Source organism: Uloborus diversus, chromosome 1, assembly GCF_026930045.1.
Source record: "Uloborus diversus isolate 005 chromosome 1, Udiv.v.3.1, whole genome shotgun sequence".
Lineage (NCBI taxonomy): Eukaryota > Metazoa > Arthropoda > Arachnida > Araneae > Uloboridae > Uloborus > Uloborus diversus.
Genome location: NC_072731.1, coordinates 211,680,478 through 211,707,670, shown reverse-complemented (window position 1 = coordinate 211,707,670; position 27,193 = coordinate 211,680,478). Strand labels below are relative to the sequence as shown.

The 27,193-nt window shown below is 34.2% G+C and overlaps 1 protein-coding gene across 1 annotated transcript; it reads right to left on the bottom strand.

Moving 5' to 3' along the window:
* Positions 1-48: 48 nt before the first annotated feature.
* LOC129224717 (DNA repair protein SWI5 homolog) lies at positions 49-26,511 on the bottom strand. The gene is made up of 5 exons (XM_054859267.1): positions 26,392-26,511; positions 12,860-12,920; positions 5,070-5,188; positions 3,213-3,307; positions 49-281 (listed from the first exon to the last, which is right to left on the bottom strand). The coding sequence occupies exons 1-5, from the start codon at positions 26,436-26,438 to the stop codon at positions 217-219; spliced, it is 387 nt and encodes a 128-aa protein (XP_054715242.1). The 5' UTR covers positions 26,439-26,511; the 3' UTR covers positions 49-216.
* Positions 26,512-27,193: the final 682 nt, after the last annotated feature.

The window sequence follows — 27,193 nt, the reverse complement described above, 5'->3', positions numbered from 1 at the left end:
CTTATTATTCAACAAGTTTAATTATACAAAACATACACATACAAATATCACAGAAGTAGTTGTTCGAGAGCAGCAAACTAATGAGCTTGAAACAACCAGGTGAACACAAATCTAAATAAATTTTAAGTTATGAAATGTAACAACGAATCAAGTCCTTTGTCTTCGGTTGCACGATTGCTCCAGAACTCTGTCTGCTTGGGACCCCCAATCACGTAATCAATCGCTATCCGTCATCCCGAAGCTCTCGTGAACTTTTCTCACCGTAGTTTGAGTGAGAATGGCTGAAAAGAGGAAAGTAAAAGATGGAAAACGATGGAAATAAAGGAATGACAGTTATGAAAAACTAAAAGAACAACTTCGAATTAAAATATAAAAAAAATACTTTTTTTTTTGTGTCTAATCTTCTATTTGGTCAGACAGAGTCAACTTCACTTGACAGTCACTTGAAATTTTTTACGTAGCCAACTTTTCTTATCCCTGTTTGTCTCAAACGGAGTATAATTGGGAGATCCCCCCCCCCCCCACACTGCAGGGCTTTACTAATTTTGTGAGGCAAAATTTCACAATTATTTATGTGCTTAGTTGTAAATTCCTCTGTAATTTATAATCAGACAGAGATAGAATTTGGAAAGGTTATAAGTAATAACATAATTCATGCCTTCGATTTGAAATCTCTTGAAAACCTACCAACACAACCTTCATTGAGCAGTGTTTCAAAAACAGAAACTATGGGGTTACAGCCTTACCATCTTTATGCTGGTACTTTTAAACTGGCTATAAATAGAGACGACTGTACAAACAGATAACTTTACGGAGAAAAATTTGTGATTAATAAACCTTTTTAGAAAAGCATATTTAATTTCAGAAACAAAAAAGTTCAAAAAGGAACAAGATACTAAAATTTATACACATTTATGAAAAACAAGAAAAAAAATCAACAATACACAAACCACACTACAACTATTATCGATCTGCTGTAAGAAAAAAACAAAGTCGAAACAACAACTAGTAGCAAGTTTTATGGATAAGCACTTATAAATACCTTCCTAAAAAATGACAAACAACGCAATTTCCTAGGATCAGATAAAAACTTTCACCTTTTTAAAGTAATAAATTAATTTATTTTTTATTGATGTGAATCAATTTTGTGCAAAAATTAATATATTTCCACAAACAGCTCATTAAAATTCTTGCAGCAATGCGCACAGACAAAAAAAAAAAAAGAAAAAATCCTATGAATGATTATACATAATGCATGTTTTATGCTTGAAACTAGTGGTGCGACATCGATGGCAAAACGTCGATGTTTCAAAACATCGATGTTAGAGATTAAAACATCGATGGTATTGATACATCGACCAAAAAACATCGATGTTTTAAAACATCGATCTTTTTATTAATATATAACATACATTTTTGAGTATACTACACTAATTTAAGCAATACAAAAGAATACATAACCCACGAATATATTGAAAATACTGAATTTCAAACCATGAATATAATTTAATAAGATCAAATTCGCAACATCTTAGTATTATAGTAGGACAAAAACTGATAATATAAGACAAACGCTGATTAATACAAACTAGTTATAGTAATAGGGAAATATTTTCAAACTAAATGAAACTAAAAGTAAATTTACATCATAAAAGAATCTAAGAAAAAATGTATAATAGCACTTATCGTCAGTTGAATAATGAGAAAAAGTTGTGTTAATTATTTTAAAAATATAAAATTAATTCTAACCAGGGCCGGCTCTTGGGGCTGTCGACCTATGCCACCGCGTAGGGCGGCAGAGTTTAGATGCGACCAATTTCATAATAACAAAATGTAAAGAGGCAAAAAAATAAGAGGGAAAATGAAAAGCTCAAATTAGTTCCTTTTTTTTCTGTAGCTCAAAATCAGCAGTACGCGAGAGTATGCTTGATGATTTAAGATAAAAAATACATATAGGCCAGGGGCGGCTCCTGTCAACATCGCCTGGGGCGGCAAATCGACTAGAGCCGGCCGTGATTCTAACAATTATTTTTAAGAGCAAGAAATACTGTTCAGCTCCGCCAAATTGAGCAATGGCCTTGAACAAGTCCATTTCTTTCAAGGGAGAGCAATCGGTATGAAGAGGCATTGTTAGGCGTGGTTGGGCAACCATTGCAACCCTTTTATTGGGGACAAAATCCTGTACCGCTTGCTAATAGTTAGGTATAGTAATATTGGTTCGCCAAATGGGCAATACACTGCCAACTAATTCCACAAATTTATAAGCCGTTTTTTCTCACCCCTATTTCAAGTAATGGAATCGATGAATCGGTCGGACAGCGGAGCTCAATTTGCCAGTGGTGGACAGTATGTGTTCTACTGTTAGTTAATAATTAAACACAAATTGTCAGTAATAGAGGGACGACTTGTTGGTGGAAGGCGATAAGTAACCCCGAATATTGGTGCTGACAGTTTGGAGAAAATGAAGTGTGTTTACTTTGTCTCCCCGAATATTGGTGCTGACAGTTTGGAGAAAATGAAGTGTGTTTACTTTGTCTCCCCGAAGCGCATTTCTCGTTTTGCAGACTATCCCACCAGTCAGAGAAACATCTCTTTCCGATGGAACAGAAGTTGCCATCACTATCAAATACTTTAAAGCAACTTTTACCAGCTTTGAATTTTCAAAGCTATAATTTTCACCGTAGTAACATATAGGATTTTCCTTTAGTTTAGGAACTGGAGCCTTGATAAAGACTGCAAGTTTTGGCACAAGACTACCAGTGTCAGGTTCATCCAATAGCTTTGACCTCTACCTCACTCTTTAGTTCATCTTCTACTATCTTGTAGTGATCTTCCCAAAAACCATCCTCTACACAGAAAAATTAATCTTATAAAGTGGGTGCAAAAAATGATTTTTTTTTTTTTTTGGCAACTCCATAAGTAAACATAATTAACTAGCGAGAAAATTGGAGCAAATTTTATGATAATTTTCAATTGAAATGCAAAAACATCAACATCGAAAAAACATCGAAACCAAAACATCGATGGTCCAAAAACATCGAAAGTAAAACATCGATGTTTCCAAAACACCGACATCGATGTCGCATCACTAACTTGAAACGTTGTTGAGCAAATTGAAATAAGAAGCATGATCTTAAACAATCAAACTAGATCAAATCAATTCTGAATCCTGTCTGAATCGTTCCGCCGATACTTGTTACAATAAACCTTACCTATTCTTCCCATAACCATCTGAGCAACATCCTTGATTTCATTGTACTCGTGAAGTTTGTCAATGTACCATTTCAAATCTTCTTCTTTATAGCCTCTGCAAACAAATAATAATAATAATAAAATGATCTTCGAGAAAAAAGTTCTACCTGAACACCCGAACATATTAAAAATTATTCAAAAGTATGTTTAAATACACGAGCTGATGTGTGCATTACATAACTTTTTTTTTACTCCAATTTGATGTCATTTTCCCATTATTGGCAATTTTAATGTGATTCAATAATTTATTTCTTAAATATCAGCAACAGTGGCCAAATTGAAACCAAAAGGAAAAAGCGCCAAATTTGTCGCCAAGTTGGCAACAAAACTTGGTGACCAAAGGACTGGCGATATATCGCCAAGTGTCTGCCAAATTATAACACCACTTGAGTTTACATCGAAATTAACAATGATTTCCCCCAAAAAAGAGGCAAAAGACCCCTTTGGAAACACCCGAATGCAACCAAAAGGGGAGGTGCACAACTAGACCCCACTAGGAGTCTACGTACCAAATTTCAACTTTCTAGGACATACCGTTCCTGAGTTATGCGACATACATATGCAAATACGCACATACATGCATACATACGTACATACAGACGTCACGAGAAAGCTTGTTATAATTAACCCGGGAATCGTCAAAATGGATATTTCGCGTGTCTATACGTTCTTAGGCACTTATCCACGTGTGGTAGAGTCGAAAAAAAAAAAAACTCAACATTCATTCGGGAGTGAGCAAAATGGAAATTAAGGTCGGTTTTTGAGTGAAAATGTTTTCGCGAATACAATACTTCCTTTTTTGTAAAAGGAAGTAAAAATTAGTAGTACATTCAAAAACTGTTCTTTGCTGAGCCAAAACGTTTAGGTTACGTTAGGACTAGATTACTGTCCTGGAATTTCCTGTTGGTGAAAACATTAAAGATCCGCTCTAGCCTTCCTCTCTCAATTTGGACTGTCATAAAGGATGATAAAGAAGGATTTGATTAAGGAAAGTTATATTCTACATTTCCAAAATAAAGTGAAAGACAAAAAATATTGTATACATTCATTCTTGAATTCGAGATTGTACATTATTTTCATTCTTTAAAAAATGCTTATTTCCAATTGGCAGACACATGGCAGTGAACAGGTCACCGATAAAGAATGCTCTGGAAGGCCATCAACAACCTCTATAGAGGAAAGTGTTGGTGACCAGCCTCCTTGCCGTTTCAAAGCGTGTCAACAATTCCTGACGTGACAACACTCAACTTCCTGTTTCCCAACTTGAAAATTAAATAAGAAAAGATAGCATTTAAAAAAAAATAAATAAAAATAAACAAATAAACAGTTGAGAAAGTAAAAGAAGCTTCCACCAAGGCTCAAAAGGACATTCCGGAAAAGGTCAATTGTGCAACAAAGGTTCAATGCTTCGAAATCTCGCTGGAAGTGATGTATTGAAGAAGTTTATTTTGAAACATTACGCTTATAAGCGTAGCGAAACTGCTGGAATAATAACTTTTATCCACCTTACCCCACCTTTTAGCGATACGCCTGACATTGTACCACACGAGGAGTCCGTGTAGGTCCCTTCTACTGGGTTCGAAGTTAATCGACTCACTAACATTACTTCCCGAAAAAACCTTACAAAATTTCAGGCTTAAAAATGATACTGAACACATTATTCTAAATTCTTATCTGTCGGTATTCAAATTAACTTAGTAAAAAGCTGATTCAGTTTTAAAAACTGCGCAGTTTAAGTTTATTTTTCATGATTTTTCAACTTCTTTGAATAAACCACACAAACTATACACAACTACCAAAATAAAAAGTCATCATACTTTTCTTCTAGACTACGTATGTCTGTTTTCAACTTCTCATTTTTCAAAAATAATTCCTTTGTTGCTTTTCGCAAATCGTCCAATGGTAAGCTTTCAGGTTTAGGGTCCACTTTTTTAACCTGTCATACAAAAAATGATTTTTACATACAATGACACTGTAAAAACATCTTTGAATTACATTTCAGAATGCGTTTACTTTTATATTGCGTATTATAGAAACCTTTCAATTAATTACATATAGGAAATGTGCTCTTTCACCAAAAAAAAAAAAAATACAATTCATAAGGGAGATTCTTCGCAACATAACAATAGAAATAGTTAATTATTTACAGGTTACTGAGCTTTAAAGCACACCCTTTACAAAACGAATAGCATTGATTAAATTGTAACCACAGGTGACTAAACAAATTTATTAAATAACATTAACATATTTTCAGTTTCTTCCACGTTTTCTCTTCTTTTTAATAATCACAGAGGTCTATTCAGAAAGTTTTGCCCTTTTTAGCCGGCTGTTTTTGTGCATTTTGAATTATTTTTGTGAAAAAGGTATTAGTTTCATGAACTGTAAATTTTGTGTCTAAGTGTGTTTGAGGGAGAAGGGGGGCAAGGGAAATGAAAAATGCCAAGCATAGGTCATAAAATCAGAAATAGAAAACACACTGTAACTCATTAAGAAGATAAGCATAAAAAATAATATTATTAAGAAATTTGCGAAGATAACGAGAATGTTTCCAAGACTAATAATTTTGAAAGATCCATTTTAGCGAGCTCAGATTTTGTAAATAAATCCCCTCCCCTCTAAATAATTATTTTTTAATAATCCATGTTTGACACGCTTAAATATGTTTAAAATACAAGCATCTGTTCTTTTATCGCTAATTTATTGGATTTCGGCGTTAAGAATCCTATCAAGTACTCCTTGAAATAGGCGAAAGAGTTCTTACTGTTGCAATGTGAGCAGAAATATGGCCCAGGACAAACCTAGTTAGTTTTTCGGAATGTGAAATAAGTTTACAGCCAGTAGAGTTGTTCATAAAGCTATAAGAAAATTCAGAACTTCTTGAAAATATAAGGGAAGCGGTCGCTCAGTAAAAATAAATCCACATAAATCACATGATCATGTGGTAAGAAGGACTCTCTTAAGATCCCTAATCAAAATCTGCCTTCAAACGTCTTGAAATAATATTCAAATAGATACAGGAGACCACCCCAGGCAGAAAAGGTCTATAGTAGGAAGATGCTGTTATTTTTAATTAGCTTAATAAAGGGTGTTTTTTTTAGAAGTATAGAACTTTAGGTTCAAATAAAACACCGTTAAATGATATAAATCGCCATGAATTTGGCTTTATTCGAAAGATGATTCTTTGCCATTTTTATTTAAATGTGATTTCTGGTATATGGCCACTTCGGCTGAATTGGAGAACGTCTAATCGGGAAGTCCAATTTTCTATCACTTTTTGCAGCAATGGGGGCCGTATGTGAGTGATATATGGCGAATGTTCTTGCCCAAGGCGTCAATCGTCTGTGGCTTATCGGTGTAGACCTGAGACTTCACACAGCTCCACAAAAAATAGTCCAGCGTAGTTAAATGGCATGATCTCGCAGGCCAATTCATGGGTCCATTAAGCGAAATTATTCGTTCACCGAAAGTTTCTTTCAATAAATCAATTGTGACACGCGCTGTGTGGCGTGTTGCACCGTCCTGTTGTCTATTCATGATGAAATGGCAAACCAGACTAAACACAAAAAAATGACAACCATCAAAATGGCCCACAGATCAAACAGTGTTCCCGACTTAAAGTTCTAATACCTCTAAAAAAAAAAAAAAAAAAAAAAAAAAAAAAAAAAAAAAAAAAAAAAACACCCTTTACTATTCGTTGGGCTTTGCAGCTATCCTAACTAGACAGTACATCGTCGGCGTTCAGATAAAAGTCATTACGTTTAAAACTATAGATTTAAGACAATGTCAATTTAAACACTGAAGTCACTATGAAAAATTATCTTACATGTCTCTTACTCTTATACGGTAGGTATATTGATGTAACTTTTTTGAATGGTACAGCTGTTAATGTTGAAAAATGAAAATAAGGGAGACTTAGGTATAAAATTCAGAAAACTTAGCACGAATAAATTTAAGCACAAAAGATTGAGAGTTCAAGGGATTTTCAAAGTTTAAATAAGGATTTCTTAAGGGAATGAACATGAACTCGAAAGAAACAAACTTTGCATAGAATTCGAAACTTACAACTTCAAGGGTTTGAAAAAAATGCTTTAAAATATGTATAAGTTTGTTTTCTTTTATAAGTAATAATGAACATTCTATACAACAGGTAAAACTTCAGCAAGTTCAGAAAAAACTCGGGAACATTTTACCGCATTTTGGGAAATTGAAGTTTTTTTTTTTAAAAAAAAGGCATTAATGGAACTGCCGACAGAAGAGAAAACTTAAAACTTCAAAATAAATTTGGTGTGTGTGTGTGTTTGTGGGTGTGTGTGCATATGTGGTGTGTTTATTTTCATTTAAAATTAATTGTAGTTTCAAAAATTAAAATTTTTTAATTTGTAAATTTAAAATATTAGCTAGTCTAGTTTTTGCGTTTACCAGCTATTCGAACATCAATTATATACATTTTGGTATGGTTTAATCCAGTTCGTTTATAAAGTAAAAATTGATGCAAACATAGGAAATATTTGAAAATAAATTCTTAGTTTGTGTTATTCAGTTTTCCATGCATGAAAATAATAAACAATACACATATTGAACTTTCCACGTAATCAATTTACTGTATTACCCCTCTTTAGCCGACATGCCGAAAAGAACTGACATGCCGTGAGATTGACCAGCATGCCGGAAAATTCGAATTTTGAGGCATGCCAGATAATTTGGGGCTCATTTCGAAAAAAATAAAGAAAAAAAAGTAAGCTTATGGATGAAAAGACATTTGGCAAAAGCCAAATGCCGATTTGTTTGCCCTCTTTTTATGCATTTATATGTACAACTATGCAATCTATTTTAAGTTTGATTTGAACCATAAGCAGCTGTATTAAACTGGTTTTGATGATGATCTGAAAATGTTTCGGTGACCTGTTATTTGAAATTTAATTCTCTTTAAAACATCGTTTTTAAGTTTAATTACATTTTTAACCGACTTCAAAGGAGGTTATGTATTTGTCTGCAGAGTTTTTTTTTTTTTTCAACTGACTTCAAAAAAGACGTTCTCAATTCGTCGGAATCTTTTTATGTATGTCCGCATATAACTCAAACACGAATAGGCCAATTTGGAAAATTCTTTTTCTTTTTGTTTGAAAAGGTATACTTCCCAGGTGATCCCATTATCATCAGGTCAGCATCAGAAGATGGGATCCTTTAAAAATCGAGGAAACTCTTATGGGCAAAGTTAAAGCGATTTCTGTTGTTTTTTAGTGACTTGTGCATTTGCTTTCGGAAACATACTTTGATAAAGTTGAACTCATGATGAAGACAATTTTCTTTGTAAATAATTGCACATTTGAAAAAGCTTTTCTTTGCAGTCTTCCGAAGTCTCCGAGACGCTGTGTTTCTTTCTCTATTGTGCTCATCCCAACTCGAGAAGTACGTAAGGAAGGCCTCTCCGTCATGCATGGGCGGATCCAGGGAGGGGACCATGCCCCCCCCCCCCCAAGAAAATTTCAAGAATAGTTAAAATTCCCTTTTATGAGCAAAAATGCAAATAACAGGGGGTGCCCCCCTAAGGGCAAGGGCACACTCCCTCAAAGAAAGAGCTCTCCCCCGAAAAAAAAGGAGAAAAAGACCCTTTAAAACAGCGCCCTAAAAATTTTAGTGGCACAGTCTGCGCCATGAACCCCCCCCCCCCCCCGGGGGTGTCCATCAGGTGGGCACCCCGGCTTATAAAACATACAAAGTCTAACAATAATGAAAAGAATGAGAGGGAGGCCATGGTTACCCTGAAAAAGTTTCAAAAAAAATTAAAAACCTTTTTTTAGACCTAAATATAAATTTTTCTTTTATTATTCCTCGAAGTCAAGCAAGAGTATTAAAACAACGCCGGGGAGCCATGAAACCACACTGAGGAAGTTTCAAGTATAGTTTTTTAAACCATCTTTCCTAGCTTAAATTGAAAAAAAAAAAAAAAAAACTTCATTGTAATTCATGTGAAGTCTAACAAGAATGGAAACAATGGCAGAGGGAGGGCATGACCAACCCACGAAAATTTCAAAAATATCAAGTGTACACCAAATATTTGGGTTCATTTAGCATAATGGGCTCGTCTTGTTAGATGTGTTTACTTCCCCCATGGAGGAATGTAAAGGGATATGTGTTATTAAGCAACCGAAAGATTTATGACCGCGGTGTTTCCCACAATGCGAGCAAGAATAGCCGTATGGTTTCCGTTCTGTTTGGAAGGTATGCATATTTTTTGCTGTTAAGGCAATGAAATATAACCATGATTTTGAAATCTAGAGAAAATTTCTGTCTAGTTTCATATGTAATTCGATATAAAAATGTGGTATTTTGAGAAATATATGTAGCAAACGCTTGCTTCCAAAGACTTTGTCATTCACCGAAATTTTTGTACTTTGTTTTTCGTACCAGCGGCACGCTTGTACTCGTAACCTAAGTCTCTTTTTAACACGACTCCACACAACGGAGTATATCACGGCCTAACATCATTGAAAGTCGTCAAGAATTACATTTCTGGGGCTTCAATTTCGAAGAATTGCAGATCCTCAAAAGTTACTCATGAATCATGGATTGCCTACATTTGCAATTTAAAGAGTTCATATTTGAAAAAGTTTTGAGAGTGAACCTCAGAATCTCTTAAACCCCTAGCCTTACCAAAGATAGTCTAGAAAGCGTTTTTAAGTCTATAAATTAGTAAAATTTCCTGGGATGGGCCTTTTAATCTCTTCTCCCCTTAATATCACTAAAAATCGTCTAAAACAGCCTTTTTAGAGCTACAATTTCGGGTGGAGCGTTCCACCTCTTCTCCCATGCCATTACCCGAGCCCTTAATGTTACGAAAGACAGTTAAAATGCATTTCTAAGATGACAAATCAGAAAGATTTCCTTAGATAGGCTTTCAAATCTCTCCTCCCCTCTCCATCATCAAAGATCGTCTAAAACTGCATTCTTATAGCTACAATTTCAAAAAATAGACAGGCGAGCGTTACCGAACTTCTTCTCCTCGTATTTTTAAGATTACAGATTCAAAAAATTTCCGTGGGAGAAACCCCAGGGCCCCATTTACTTCGGAGTTAATATTATACTTACTGTTGGTTCATATCGGCTTCATCTTAAATCATGAGTCCTATACAATCGTCTCAGAACAAACCGTACTGATTACAAGAATACCACTTTGAGGCGACGATATATGCACACGTTTGTTAAGAAAAGAGGAAAATTATTGGGAAGGTTACAGCCTTTATGTTTAAACTTGAATTCGCCGAGTGAAAATTCCTTAAAAAATGCTCTAGTTAAAGGTGGGCGATATTGATATTTGTAAAATTCAAAATTTTTCCAAAGCATCGCATTTTTCAAAAATGGCCCCCTCCGAGAATATTGTCTGGATCCGCCCCAGCCGTCATGTACCATACTCTACCCTAAGTATTTATTTTATATTTACACCACTAAAAAGGAAAAAAATAAGTTATTTTTAAATTTAAAAAAAAAATCGACTTCAAGAAACGGAGGAACTAAAAAGTAAAAAAAAATTTGGAAAAAAATAGAACAGACTTCAAAATTGCTCTAAAAAGGGAAAAATAATTTTACTCTTTAAACACCATCGATAATACTTTTAAACATAATTTTTGAAGTTGGCGCAAAAACAAAAAGTAAAATCCAGTGTAACCATGCTTCGTTCATATTTTTTTCAGAAAATCATCCAAAGTTAGAAACGAAACATTTATATCGTTACTCAAAGATGCTGTTATCAATGCATAATGTATGTGGTAGTAAAGGAACTGGGCCCGGTAAAATTTATAGTTGTAGTTGAATTATGGCGGTGAATGATCTGTTCTATCGTTTTTGTGCCAACTTCAAAAATTATGTTTAAAAGTATTATCAATGGTATTTAAAGAGTAAAATTATTTTTCCCTTTTTAGAGCAATTTTGAAGTCGGTTCTATTTTTTTCCAAAATTTTTTTTTTCATCCTTTTTAGTGTAAATGTATATATTTCTGTAAAAGTAAGAAGTTACCATCATGAAACTTTACCCTTTTTTTTCCTAAAAATGTTACATACTAAAAAAAAAAACTATAAGCACATCTTAAACTTTAAGCGATTGACACTAAAAATGTATCTTTACCACTTGAGAAAATGCCGGAATTTTCCAGAATCGGAAAGATACAGAAATCAGTAGAACATTCGAGAAACAAAATCTTAGTAACATTCACTTTGTCCTAGTCGGGATTTGAACCCGGGCTGCTCGCGAGGAAGGCGAGAATTCTACCACTGAGCCACCGTTATCCACGGAAGGTAAGAGCGAACTTCGTTACAAAATTTAATCATTTAATAGGGAAATTGCATGAAATTTATGGTTTTTTGCCCATAACTTTTTTTCTAAAGCACAAATATGGTCAAACAAAGTAATGGGACCTAAGTTGAGCCATCCCCTATCCATTAAAGAAAGAATCATCAAAATCGGTTCACTAGGTGAGACGCTGTGAGTGGACAAACAAACAAAAAAAAAAAACATACATACGGTATGAACTGATAACCGCCTCCTTTTTGAAGTCGGTTAAAAAATAATTGGACATACTTACATACAATTTCCTACCCAAACCTATACATCACATTTATTTTACGATTCCTGTACAAAAATAAACTAAATTAAACACCCAATTATAAAATAAACACTGATTTTAATTACTATACGATTAATTATTTTAAAACCTAACTAATTATATACGATCTCTTGATTTTGAATAACCTTTTGAAGTCGGGGCCTCCTATAATCTACTACTTAACGTAACTCACAACCCACCGAATCCTGAGTTGAACACTAATTTAACTAAATGCGAAATTAGTCTTTAAAACTAAACCTACTCAGTTACGTCATTTTCATTATTATTATTATCATTATATTCCAAAACTGATACTACAGGTTTATGGCAACTAAAATAGGAAATAAATAATTTTGTATGCCAAGCAATCCCCAATGAAAATCAAGTTACCTTTAAACTATTCAACACATCTAGAGCAACCATACATTCAGGTAAATTATTCAAAACACGTACAAGTCCAAAATAAGAAATAATAACGTCAAAAAGATCAAATTGCAGATTACTGCAGACACGTGTTTCGGCGTTATAAGGAACGCATTTTTCAATGTAAAAGAGATGAGCTTATACATTCCATACGCTGAAACACGTGTCTGCAGCAATCTGCAATTTGTGCTTTTGAACTTTGTTATTTCTTATTTCACTTTTCACACAAAGGTATTTATTTAACTTACTTACAAGTCTGCTGAAATAGTATTTTTTTTTAATTAAAAAAATTAGGTAGAGGGTTTCTAATTACAAAATTATGAGTATGTGAAATTAGGTTGAGATTAAACTAGCTCAAAACAATGACTGAACACTGGTTAAGTCTAGGTCGTTTCAGCTAAAGTGTAGATACCTCACCAACATAATTCCTTCTGATATATCTCAACAGTTAAACCAGCTCCTTATGATGCTCCTTTGCACAAATCTGAAAATCCTCTTACAACCTAGGTAGAATCTTTTTGAGTCATTTTGTCCGGCTAAAACACCTACTCAAATCAACTGTAATTGAAATTAAATCAAACTTACTGCATTGCTCATTAAAGGACTTCTGTATGCTGGTGAGGTAGAAGCTGCTAAACGTCTGAATCTGAAAAAACAGTAGGGGAGAGTTTTAATGAATTGGAATTTTTTTATTTTTTTCTATAAATCAGATTTTTGTTTTAAACACTCGGAAACATTTCATTGCATATCCAGCAACAAATTAAAAGTTCCAAAATTTAAAAAGAAAAATAACGTTATGATTAATGAAAAATAATGAGAAAACTTAAGAAATCCATCTGTTCCATTCACCCCCACTTATGAGGTTGAATGGGCACTGATGGTAATGAATTGGACACGATTTTAAAACAGGGTTCATACTCATTTTTAAAAGTGAAAATTAAGGACTTTTTAAGGACTCTCAAAATTTTTTAAGGGCTCATTGGAAATAATTAGACAACTTTCGGTACACGATTTCGAAGTTTTACAGTAGGGCAAAGTACTTGATACATATTATAAATAGGTCATTCAGAAAGTTAGTTGCACTACGTTGTAAATATGCTTTGTCTGAGACAAATTTCATGAAATTCTGTGGCAACACCTCAGACAAATACCTTTATTGTGTGACACAGCGGCTTTCTCAAGGCGAGTTTAGTTTTTCTGATAATCAGTCACAAACATGTCTCAACAGCTACAAGTAGCGTTCAAATCGGAAATGCGTTCAGTGATTTGATTTTGTGGGGGAAAAAATGCAGGTACACTGAAATTTATGGGCAGTAGCATGAAGTGTATGGTGAAAATGCAATACCATGTCAAGTTATAGTGAAATGGTGCAACATGTTTGAAAAAGGACGTATAGATATTGACGACGCTGAGCGAGAGATAAAACCAAGTTCAGGAGGGAAGTGTAGGATCACTCTCCCTAGCCGCCTAAACCTTTCGTCTCCTAACTTCCATGTTTTTTGCTCCCATGAAACAAGAACTTTCAAAGTGACGATACTATTTGGATGACAAAATGAAAGCTGCAACCCATCAATGGTTATCGGACATTGGTCAGGATTTCTTTACAAGAAGGCATCAAAAACCGTGTACCATGCCTCGACAAATACTTTAATAACAGAAGTGGTTACACTAAAAAGTAGATTTTGAATGAAACTTTAGAAAGACAATAAAGCTAATGTAGAATTTCTAACCTTTTTTTGTTTTCTTGAGCAGTGCAACTAACTTTCTGACTGACCCTCGTATATACGCATACACAAATGCATAACATTATTTCTAAAGTGTAGGGAGAGACGCAATTGACTGTGATGCCCCATTATCAGTGAACTATACTTTAAAATTTCATACATCACAGGGATGAGTGATCAGAGACAGGGTTCATACTCATTTTTAAAAGTAAAAATTAAGGACTTTTTAAGGACTCTCTCTCAAAAAAAAGGACTTATCGGGAAAATAACTAGATAGCTTTGCGTATACCATTTTAAAGTTTTCCGGGGGGGGGGGCAAAGTATATGATACACATATTATATATATACACATGCACAAGTGCATCAGTTTCCAAAAAGCAGGGAGAGGCCCAATCAACTGGGATGTCCCATTATCAGTGAATAAAATTTTAAAATTTCACATCATAGTGATCCAAGAGGAAAATGGAGACCCCCCCCCCCCCCCCAAGAAAAAAAGAGTTCTTAAAATCAAGCAGAAATGAGATGAGATCATGAGTGCCCTTTGAGTCCATGACATTCCAAAATTCAACAAAAAATGGCGAATTAACCAGTTTCAAACATAATACGAAAGTTTTTCCTTATTAATTAGGCTTGAAATGATTGGGTAGTAATTAATATAATAGATAGCACATATTGTTCTTAAAAAATAACATTTAATTCTCAAATTTCAGTCATAAAAAAGATTAGGAAAATGGGGATAGCTGTAGAAAATTAGTTGCATATTAAAGCATTATCATTTAGCATACATGATTAGAATGAGAGGCAAATTGAAGGAAAATAACTAAAATCTTTTTTCTTCAAGATATTTAAACTAGTGTTTTGTTATTATTGCTTTTGATCTGTTATTGTTACTAAAATCCTATTTCGAACAAATTTGCTATATCATACTATTTCTCGCAAGTTTGTTTATTTCTATATAAATTTAAATTTTGAAAGAGAGAAAGCAATTTCTAATTCCTGAGTCCTTGAATAAAGCGGTTGATGGAGCCAGAGTTCAATCTTGGCTGTATCACTCAATAATATATATATATATATATATATATATATATATATATATATATATATATATATATATATATATATATATGTATATATATATATATATATATATATATATATATATATATATATATATATATATATATATATATTGGGAGAGGGAGTTTAACATTTCTTTTACAAAAAAACATTTGAAAATAAATATATATATATATATATATATATATATAATTGATTATCCTTTTTCCTTGCAATGGAACTCATAGTTTGGTTTAAAAAACTTCATATTATTTCACGATTTAAAAAAAAAAAAAACTGAAGTTGCTTTATTTAATCTTTAAATTCCAAAAAATTTTACAGGCTGTAAAGCCTAACCAAAACCTTTAGAGATTCACCATAAATATATTGAAAGCTTTTTCAAATACATAAAAATAGTAACCATGACAAGTTTAAATACAATCAGAGACTGGGAGTTGGACCATATTTTTTCGATAGTCTTTTGCATTTTTTCTAAAATAAATTTAAGAAATAAAAATATTATTGAAATAATGAAAAAAATAAACAGATATAAAGTAGCATATTGTAAAAAAACCTTCCAACATTTAAAAAGATTGAAATATTTGCAGGATGCAAAAAGATTGCAATCTCAAACAAGGCAAGCAATTTTCGGCGAAGCACGTGTTTAACGTGGTCGGCATGTCTCCAAAACATACGTTTTCGGCACATATCGCGGATTATAAAGATTTGAAGGGGTAAAAACGAAAAAAATAAGAAAAAGGGGACCAAACTTGATACAGTGGTTAAAATATTAAGGAAATTTTCAGAAAATTAAGGACTTTTTAAGGGTTTTTTAGGGACCTTAATTTTGCTTGATGAAATTAAGGGTTTCTTAAGGGTTTTTTAAGGAAGTACGAACCCTGTAAAAAGAGAAAAATATCTACGAAATTAATGTTTTTACTTGCATGATGAATAAGTGACAGAAGAGTATTGTCTGATAGCTTAATGAGGCAGAAAACAAAAATACCATTTTATGAAAAAAAAAACCTTGCAAATAATATACAAAGCATCTGCCTTCAATGATAACTTATCCAACTATACAAAATTGTACATAAAATTAAGTGTACGATCATAACTGAAATACTTAATGTATTATACGCAAGTGCTTGAAAGAGAAAATGGCTACAAGTATTGCCGTACAAAGCTCTCACAGAAAATATGTTTTAAAACAAATTTTAATATGATCTATTACTTTATAATCTATTTTTTGCAAAAAAAAATTAAAACATGACTTGAAGTAATAATTATATTTCAAAACTTGATCCACTTAATCATACAAAAACTTGCAATTATAAAAATAATTAGGTACTACTAAGAATAGCATTTATTGGTTTAAAATAAACATAACAAGTGCAAGTAGTTTAGAACAAATGACTTAAATTATAACCCAAACATCTAAAAACAACTACCTACTAAACTTATTTTATCTAAGATAGCTGAAAAAAAAAGTGCATGTGTAGAAAGAAAGAAAGACAGACGATGTTAAGTGGTCGGTGACGGTCAGGGATCTCCCCCCGAAAATTTTCAAAACTGAAATTTAAGACTGCTTTTGGTAAGTAATGTCAGGGAAAGGGTGGTGGTTGAGGGTTCCTCCCTCTGAAATGATTTAAGATTGATGTCCTAAAAATGCATTTTTGGTTGACTTTAATGACGTGTAAGGAAAAGAGTCGGGATTTCGGAGATGCACCAAAAGTGACACTGAGGTTTAAAAAATCTGACCGTTTAAACCGTCTGACGCCAGGTTTGTTTTGGACGCCCGCGCTTCCAAGGGCTGCCACAAAAGTTCAAGAATGAAATCCCCTGACATTTCCAGGTTTTCTAGTTGCTTTTAGAAAAAATTTCAGGTTACTGAATGTCAACTTACGCTATTAAATACCAATAAACATATTCTTAATGCAAATAAACCTCCTTTATGATTCAAATAAAGCTTTAAAAATATCAATAATTGTAATTAATAGTTAGGTTAAGTTAAGATAAACAAAAAATTTTATTACATTTCTTAGAAATGCTTTAAAAGATCAGCAATTTCTAACTTGCACCTTTTTTTTTTTTTGAAAAAGGACTGAAATCTCAAACGCATAAGCAATTTTCAGCAAAGCCAGTTTCAATGTTGGCATGTTTTCAAAAAACATTTTAACCTATAAAAGCAAAAATTAAAAGATTTAAAATTTTTATAATCATTATTCATTTTATGAAAAAAAAATGTGTAATGAAGGCTATTAAGGTACTAATAAGAACACAGATGCATAGCGGAAAGCATTAGTAATTTCTAGCTAAGCATGATTTGGATTTTTTTTTTTTTTTTTCAGAAGAAGCAAAATAAAATGTAATGATATTAGATCAGAACTTTATGATTTTTGTATGGATGGTTTTTTTTCTTTTTTACTTTTTGTAGTCTTATCAGATTCAATCTTCAAAAATGAGCTTGAATTTTCTTTTTCTCAACTATCAGGATCATTCGTATATCTGAAACGTGACATTTACTGTACTACATCTTTGCCTGAATGGCGCAGCAGTTTCACCCATCAGATGGAAAATATTGGAAAGGAATTCCCTGACATTTCCAGAAATTTCAACTATTTGTGATATTTCCTGACGCTTCCCTGGCCATTTTTGGTGATTTCCATTTTCCCTGACAATTCCAAGTTTTCCATGTTTTCCATTGTGTGTGGCAACCCTGGCTTCCTCTTGCCATCAGGGGTCCACGTGAGAGCAGTTATTGTAGTCTATTGCCAGCATTCTGAGAACATGTCCCAAAGACATGAACTCAAGGGGGGGGGCGGTCGAGCAGGGCAATCCCCCCGGGCGCCACGAAACGAGGGGGCACCGCAAAGCCTCCCTTGTTTCGACGGAACACGGCGACACTTTCACAAGGGGCACCTTGCAGCGCCCCTCATCGTATTAAATGCCCCGATTGTATAAAATTAGAGGCGCCCTCATTTCGTGTATCATAGATACATAGAATCATTGCAATGATTTTCTATGTTTTCCCAGGGCACGAAAATATTCCTCTCTCTAAGTTTCCTAAACATTCATTTCCTTTGTATCATTGAAGCGATACAATGTCTGAGAATATAACTGTTTAGAATGAAACAAAAGGCACTTCTCCTTTGTCAAGTTCTCACTAAATTTGCTTGAATTCTTCCCCTGCGTGCAGTGACGTAACCATAAAAAAGTTTTAAATGAGCATATTCAAAAAATAAAAAAAAAAAACTTTTTGATTGGATAGGAAAAAAGGTCAAAAGCTGTCCGGTCACAATTTTGAAACTTTTAGTTTTAAAAACGCAATTTTAGTCTTAAAAACGCGATTATATTCCATGTTTATGTATGTTACGGTAAGGGAGAGAAGGCTCAGAGACTGTTTCAGATCGATTATTTTTTTTAAATAGATTGAAATCAATTCCTTCTCCCCCTGCAAGTTTTCGAAATTGATGTTTCAAAAACGCAACTTTAGACAAACTTTGAAGATTTTATAGATAGGAGAATCTGGAGCATTTGGCAAGAAAATTGTTCAAAATTATGGTTCAAAACATTTAAGCAATGTTTTACATTTAGGGGTTATTCAACTTAAATTTTTTGTAAATGTCATTTAAAAAACCCATTGCTTGCGATATTAAAGAAAGGCGGCATGAGGACCCTTGCATGAATATTTTCTTACACTCAAGTATTAAAATGTAATTCGTAAGGCCATATTTTGTAATATTAGTGCCAGTGATTTTTTGAAATTAGAGCTCCAAAAACACTATTCTGAGCGATTTTCGATGTTGTTGAGTATTTGTGGCATTCTTCCTAAAACTTTCAAGTATTTGATGCAATAACATCTAATTGTGAATAAAATATAACAACGTATATAAAGTACAAATTCAAAATGAAAAAAGGTTAAAAAACCAGCAAACAGCTGTTTCGGCACTCTAAAATACAAATGCCATCATCAGTGCAATTAAAAACGAAGACAGGTTCAACCCGACTAAAACACAGTCGAGGCGAACATTGGAATGAGAGACGAGTTGTAAAAGATATGAGAGCAGTACCGGAAACGATGACGTCAAGGTTACGTCAGAACTACAGAGGACAGTTGCACTCAGGAGAAAACGTCACGGACAAAAAATAAATCAAATAACAGACTTCCAAACATTAGGAAAAGGGGGAGTGCTAGACAAATCATTGACGATTAAATTAGCATTTTTCCATATGTAATATGACTCCCAAAAATCTAAATCATGAATGGACGAACACTCGTGAATAACCTTGGCGGAAGAAAAAATAAAATTATGGCCACAAGACCAACAATGTTGAGCAATAGAGGAGCGTTTGAGATCCTGTTTTTTGACGTAGTTTTCGTGTTCTTTTATCCGGAATTTGAGGGATCGTCGAGTCTGCCCAATGTAGGCCAATTTGCACTGGCAGGAAACACTATAAATGCCCCATTTGTCAAGGTTCTGAACAGGGTGTTTAAGCTGTGAAAATTTTAATTTATTAACAGGAGAAAAAGTGACGGAAAAATGAAACTTTTTTAAGATTTTGGCAATTTGTAGACTGATTTTAGGAAAAAAGGGTAAGACAACGGAACTCGAATAGTTCACAGGAGCAAGTGTTTGATTTTTGTTAGCTGAACTACATAGCTTCTTATAAATGGTATCAATAATATCTGATGTGAATCCCCGATCAACCGCAATACCTCGTAGGTAATTCAGTTCTGATGAAAGTAAATTGGAATTTGAACAAATGGCTAAAGCACGGTAAATAAAAGATCTAAAAGCAGCCAATTTTTGTTTAGGAGGGTGAACGGATAACTTGTGGGGGGGAAGAGAAACAGCAAAGGGTTTACGGAAAACAGTAGTTGTAAACATATTGATCTCAAAATCGGAAAAGTGATGTTCAGTTAATCTCATTTTAAGGCAGTCTAACGCACCTTCAACAGGCACGTTAGTGAAGAGATCAATGAATTATGCAATTTAACACGTTCTTGCTTAAAACTAAACACGTTTGTTTTCGACGGTAATTTTTTCCGTATGACGGAAGGTCTTGCTATGGGCAACCCTTTGAGTCCAATTCTAAGTGATTTGTACATGCACTATTTCGAAATTAAATTATTTAAAATTATACAATTTGATTTTTACGTCAGGTACGTTGACGACATTTTTGTGCTTTTGGACTCGTCTGCCAGTGACCTTGATAACCTTTTATCCATCCTAAATACTATTGACCCACATATTCAATTTACTGTTGAATTGGAATCTGGAAATCATCTTTCTTTTCTTGATGTGTCCATCACTCGTCATAACAATATGTTTACAACTACTGTTTTCCGTAAACCCTTTGCTGTTTCTCTTCCCCCCCCACAAGTTATCCGTTCACCCTCCTAAACAAAAATTGGCTGCTTTTAGATCTTTTATTTACCGTGCTTTAGCCATTTGTTCAAATTCCAATTTACTTTCATCAGAACTGAATTACCTACGAGGTATTGCGGTTGATCGGGGATTCACATCAGATATTATTGATACCATTTATAAGAAGCTATGTAGTTCAGCTAACAAAAATCAAACACTTGCTCCTGTGAACTATTCGAGTTCCGTTGTCTTACCCTTTTTTCCTAAAATCAGTCTACAAATTGCCAAAATCTTAAAAAAGTTTCATTTTTCCGTCACTTTTTCTCCTGTTAATAAATTAAAATTTTCACAGCTTAAACACCCTGTTCAGAACCTTGACAAGTGGGGCATTTATAGTGTTTCCTGCCAGTGCAAATTGGCCTACATTGGGCAGACTCGACGATCCCTCAAATTCCGGATAAAAGAACACGAAAACTACGTCAAAAAACAGGATCTCAAACGCTCCTCTATTGCTCAACATTGTTGGTCTTGTGGCCATAATTTTATTTTTTCTTCCGCCAAGGTTATTCACGAGTGTTCGTCCATTCATGATTTAGATTTTTGGGAGTCATATTACATATGGAAAAATGCTAATTTAATCGTCAATGATTTGTCTAGCACTCCCCCTTTTCCTAATGTTTGGAAGTCTGTTATTTGATTTATTTTTTGTCCGTGACGTTTTCTCCTGAGTGCAACTGTCCTCTGTAGTTCTGACGTAACCTTGACGTCATCGTTTCCGGTACTGCTCTCATATCTTTTACAACTCGTCTCTCATTCCAATGTTCGCCTCGACTGTGTTTTAGTCGGGTTGAACCTGTCTTCGTTTTTAATTGCACTGATGATGGCATTTGTATTTTAGAGTGCCGAAACAGCTGTTTGCTGGTTTTTTAACCTTTTTTCATTTTGAATTTGTACTTTATATACGTTGTTATATTTTATTCACTATGCAGTACAAAGTTTTCGACTACTTTTTATGTATAACATCTAATTGTTTTTTATCTAGTGGGATAACATTTTACTAGATAAATATTCGGATTTTCAACATTTCCATTTTTCGAAAAGTTTTTGGGGCATTAATGTTTTACAAATATTCGAAACAGATTCATTGCTTGTGTTTTAATTTGTATTATGCCTAGCTCTTTGATGGTTCGGTTCATTAATATACAAAAAAAAAATAAGTATGTATTATGCATTGATGCTATAACAAACTAAATTTTTTGTGAGTGTGTGTGGGGGGAAGGCAGGAAACTTTCGCCCAGTCAGCTCTTCGGACGGCCCTGCTTCCGACTGCTATTAGTTAAGAAATTAACTTTGTTCTTAGTTAAAAAGATTTACCCAGTGATTATTAAGGCAGATATTTAAGGGCAGGAAAATTTCGCCCAGTCAGTTCTTTGGATGGCCCTGCTTCCGACTGCTATTAGTTAAGAAATTAACTTTGTTCTTAGTTAAAAATATTTACCCAGTGATTATTAAGAGTGAGTTCTGAGTTACTCCCGTTGGCTTTGAACGCAAAGAAAAGAGAGAGCGAAACTAAGATTTCAAAAAGCATATTTCAAATTTAAAAATTTTAAGTCATTAATTAAAATATACTAAGCATCTAAAAATTCATCACGTGTGATAAATTATATAATTACTTCTGTGGCAAAAACAAAATTTTTACTAATTGACAAACTTTAACCCGCAACATGGGAGGTGAAAAATTTGGACGTGGCAGGGGACGTTAGGTCTCAGAGACCGCTCTATTCACTTTTTTTTTTAAATAGTGTATCTAAGATACATTCCTGTAATTTCCCTTAGATGTTCTTTAAACTTTTATTAGCATGGGTAAAAAATATTTTTGAATTTTAAATCAAAATATACCTTTTCCGAGGAAATTTTGCAAGAGTCTTAAGATTTTTCGAGAAAATCATATGCTTCGGTAACTAACTAACTGCTCATAATAACAATGAACCTGTCATTTATTAATGATTTCATTTTAGTTCTTTAATATTAAGAGCATTTTAGTACCAGAAAATCGATTACATTACGTTACGGGAAAACTTTGACAGCCCTTTAACTATTAGTGTTTCGCGCTGTATTTCGAGGAATAATTCAGGCTTCAGTGTCCCTGGAACATCATTGGGTAACGTTTGTGAACATTTCAAACAACTCTCAACCTCATCTAGAATATTTTGCATTGCTTTCGCATAACGCGGATAAGATAAATGAACCTATATCCGTGGTTCAAAAGTTATAAGAGCCATGTCTACTACTGCCAAAATTATAACACTGAAGGGGAGGTGCGGTCTTACAGACTGCTTCTAAAGAATGTAATGAAATTAAAACCAGATGTACTTGCCTAAAGATAACTGATAAACAAGGGAGGTGTTCATGGTCACACAACGAAAAGCTATAGGGAAAACCATTCAATCAGACTGAAAATGAAATAGGGGTGATCGGATGAGCTTTTGAGCGATCTGTGAGACCGCAAGTCTCTTGCTAAGGGTTAATTTAAATGTTACAAAGTGAAAATCATCAAAACTTCTCTGCATATCAGGCAAAGTAAAGAACAATACCATACACAATTTTTCATGGTAATTTTAGGACTCAACCGATGCATCGGCGCCGATGGTTCAACAATTTAGCCATCGGCATCGGCGGCCGATGCTGACTTGCAGGAAACATCGGTCCATCGGCCTTAAAAAACATCGAAAAGCCGATGGAATTGGCCGATGTTTTTGAAAAAAAAAAGACCTTTGTTGTTTTACTTTTTAATACAAAGTAAAGGGAGTTATTGCTTTTTATATAAAATTGTTTACCTAAATTTCAGTAGGAATTTCTATTTTAGTCACCCCTGAAAGAGTTTTTTAATACTGCATTTAGGTACCAAACAAGTTAATTATTGCGTTGTTTCTTGCGGCTGGATGTACCTCTCTCTCATAAGTATGTATCTCTCATAAGTCGTAACTCAAAAATGGTAAGCTGTAGAAGATTAAATTTTCGCATGTGGGGTGTGTGTACTTTCCAGTTGTGCACTTCCCTTTTTGTTTTCGATCGGAGTGTTCTAAAAAGCCTATTTACTGATTTTTTTGTGGCTATAAATTACTTATTTCAATGGAAAACTAATATAGCGTTTCAGACTGACGATCATTTGTTGATATATTGACGAATTGGAGACCATGGAAACAAATATGAGATGTCGAAACCGGTTTTGTTTCATTTTGTTAGATTCCCATTGAACCGACGGTAATTTTCGATTTTTTGGTATTTGTAATATGAATGACAGTAATACAACAGGTGGAGGTTACTTAACACTATATCTTCAAGCCCTATTTCAAATTCATCATCATTGCTCAAAGCAAATTTCGGACGTTGATGAAAAGGCATCATTTTGAGATACTTCACATTGTAAGAAGATTCTGGTGTGACCAAAAGAGACTAAAAATTGCCGTCCGAGGGTACAAAGGTACGCCATTTTGGTTTTGCAAGCCAGTCACATCGACAAGACCACAGTTTTAAAACATTAAATATCAGAAACAAAACGTTCAAAATATAGGAAATCATGATACCTACAATAAAAATGAATAATACAATCCACGACGGACGAAAAAAAAAAAAAGAAATTGCTAATTTTTTTTTTAAACTTAGGTCCTACTAAAACCGAAAAAATGTGATAGAATCTTAAATGTTCGTTTGATGGTGTTGAAACTTCCTGGGGTACTGGAGAGGGCTCTGACACACACTTTAAACCCCAATTAGGATCTCTCTCAACAATACCCGGAATTTCGCGACCAACGTCCGTAGGTACAACCGTCCGTGGGTACAGCAGCTTCCCCTACGATCCAAAAGTTCGGGGGACAAGCTGTATAAAACCTTACCCAGAATAGTTCACATTACCGAAGCACATCCACCTTCAAAAGGTCACCATGTGGGACTATGAACCTCTGCCAGTGTTCATATAACTTTTGGAAACACTCCTTGAAGCCATTTTTCACTACCTTCTGTGATGCAGCTTTATCTTCTACTGACGGAAGAAAGCGGCGTCCAATGCAAATGTTTTTTTTGCTGGAAACAGTTAAAAGTCACACGGAGCTAAGTCGGACGAAACGTTATGTTATTTGTTTGCCATATCAGAGTATTGACCAATCGAACCGTGCATCCTCAACATGAAAGTCACCTTCTTCCCCACGATGAAGTTAAAGCAGCAGCGCAAGAGGCCTTACAGGACATTGCGATAAATGTCTTCCAGGAGTCCTCCTAAAAGCTATACGAACGTTGGCAGAAGTGCATAGTCGTTCAAGGTGACTATTTTGTAGATAGATGTACTTCGGTAATGTGAACTATTCAGGGTAAGGTTTAATACAACTTGTCCTCGAACTTTTACATTATACTACGTACGTATGAGTTTTCAACTTACTATTTCATAACGTTTTTGAGTGACGCAAGTTAATGCGCATGAAGACATCACAAGAGAATTTGTGATAATTAACTAAGGAGGCGTTCAAAATGGATATTTCGGTAATCTATATGTTCTTAGGTACAAATGCATGTACAGATGTGCCGAAAAAACAAGTGAAGTTTAAATTGGGTGATCGTAAAATAGAAATTTAGGTCAAAATCTGTTTTTTTTTTTATGATTACAATTTCTTATTCGTAGATAAGAAGTAAAGTGAGTTGAATCAATGATCCTTTAAATACCTGACAATATTATCAGTTTGTTTCTGTTAGATTTTTTTGAGCAATCACGATTGCTTATCGTTCTCATTTGACTGTCCTTGACGTTACGCTGATTTTATTTAACCTCCCCCCCCCCCGGGCCTCCCTCTGCAGCACTCCCGCCCACCATCCTCTGCAGGCGATACTCCTCCGGAAATGAGCAATGTCCCCCGAAATCCACTTCTCCTGGTCGGTAGCGTCCATGTCCTACACACGCTCATTCACACACACACACACGTCTATGTGTATACACAAGTCTATGCACACACAAGACTACACATGTACAAGCGCCTACACACAGGGAGAGACACACACGCCTACGTGTGTGCACAGGTCTACGCAAGCACAAGTGTACACATGCATGCGTGCCTACACACACAACTATACACACGTAATCGCCCAGGAAAAGGGGCAGGTTTGGGGGGACAGGAGCAGTTTCTAGAAACAATAACTCCAATGAGTAGGGTCCTGTCGCAACTCGTGATTGCGAAAAACATAATTTAAATTAAAAATACCAGAATTCAAATTTTTTTTTTTTTTCTTTTTTTCTTGCCATCAGCAATCGGATTGGAGGAAAACAATCGGCCATCGGCCATATTTGAATAATCGGCCAACAATCGGCATCGGCCCATCGGCCAAAATATGCCATCGGTCGAGCCCTAGGTAATTTAGTGCTACTAATGGTAGTCTTTTCACACAACCCATCATCAAAAGCAGAAGAAAAATTTTTAAAAACTTTTTTACTAATTTTGGTAAAAATATCAAAAAGCAGTAGTTGGTCGAAACTTCAACGCGATTGCGGCAGATCAAGAAATTGTCCAAAACATTTCAAATTTTTTGTGTGTGAATTGCTCCTACAGCCAGCAGGGGCCACTTTTCCACACTACCCATCATCGAAATCAGAAAAATATTTTTCGGCCCACCCTACTGCATATGGCTGTTGATCGCAAAATGTAGGTTTTGTGAAATTTTATGATCTTCAGATGTCAAATAGAACAAAATTTTCCTTGATAATCAAATGAACAGAATGTTTCACTGGCAAATATTCAGGAGTATACCTGGTATATTCATGGCAGCTCATAGTGGTATGGAATGAAATATTACTTTATTTCATACCATTCACAATGCTACTTGTATTATAAGTGATTATTGTTTCTTTAACCGAACAAGTAGAAGTAAACAAATAAGTTACAAGATTCCTTCGTAAAAATTAAGCACAAAAAGTTTTAAATACTTTGTTCGTTGAGGTGTGCCGGCCCTTGGAGTATTAAATCCGTCCATGTTTGCAATTTTACTTAGATTTTACAGTAATATGTAAGAACTTCTTCCAAGTTTCGCGCGATTTTTATTTTTGTAAATAAACAAATCTGGAAGTCGTGTTTTGGTTACAGCTAAAGCAGTTTTAACTGAAGATTATTCTAGCAATCAGGCAGGGGGAAAAAACATCTGCATAGGATGATCAAATTTTAGCTTGTATTTAACTTTAAAAAGCATATGATTCGGAATTTATTTTCGATTCTTTTTAAAGTTTCAAATTCAATGCAAAGAGGACCTCCAAACCACTTAAACTGTGACCGTTAGATTCATCATATGAACCGTCCGTTAAATACAGCTAAATCCAGCCGCCATATTTGAAAAAAGTTGCTAGATTCTTTTGTTTATCGCCCTATTTGGCGATAAGCAAAATGAAGCAATTCTTTTGATACAATCGTTACGGATCAAGTTAAGTTACTTCATTAATGGTGTACAGTTAAGAAAAAAAAACATTTAACAAAAACAATTTTTTATTTTTAATGATTTAAATATATTAGTTTATAATTGAACTTAAGAACCATTCCTAAATTGTGTTTTATTCATCCAATTCGTTTTAATTAATTTAAAAATATTTTTAATGTCACATAAAAAAAGGCAAATATGAAAAAGTATTTTTAAAAAATCGAGTTGTACCACGTTTGAAAAGCAAGCACTAATAAGAAACAAACAAACAAACAGTTACACAGTTTAAATGCAGTTACTTGTTTTATTATAACTTCACC

Bases quoted from the DNA above. Each gene is read 5' to 3' on its own strand.
- LOC129224717 (XM_054859267.1), bottom strand. From the start codon at position 26,438: ATGGACGGATTTAATACTCCAAGGGCCGGCACACCTCAACGAACAAA. The intron at 5,189-12,859 runs GTAAGTTTGATT...TTTGTATGACAG, and splicing joins GTCCTTTAATGAGCAATGCA to GTTAAAAAAGTGGACCCTAA. The intron at 282-3,212 runs GTAAGGTTTATT...TCCTCTTTTCAG, and splicing joins GATGGTTATGGGAAGAATAG to CCATTCTCACTCAAACTACG.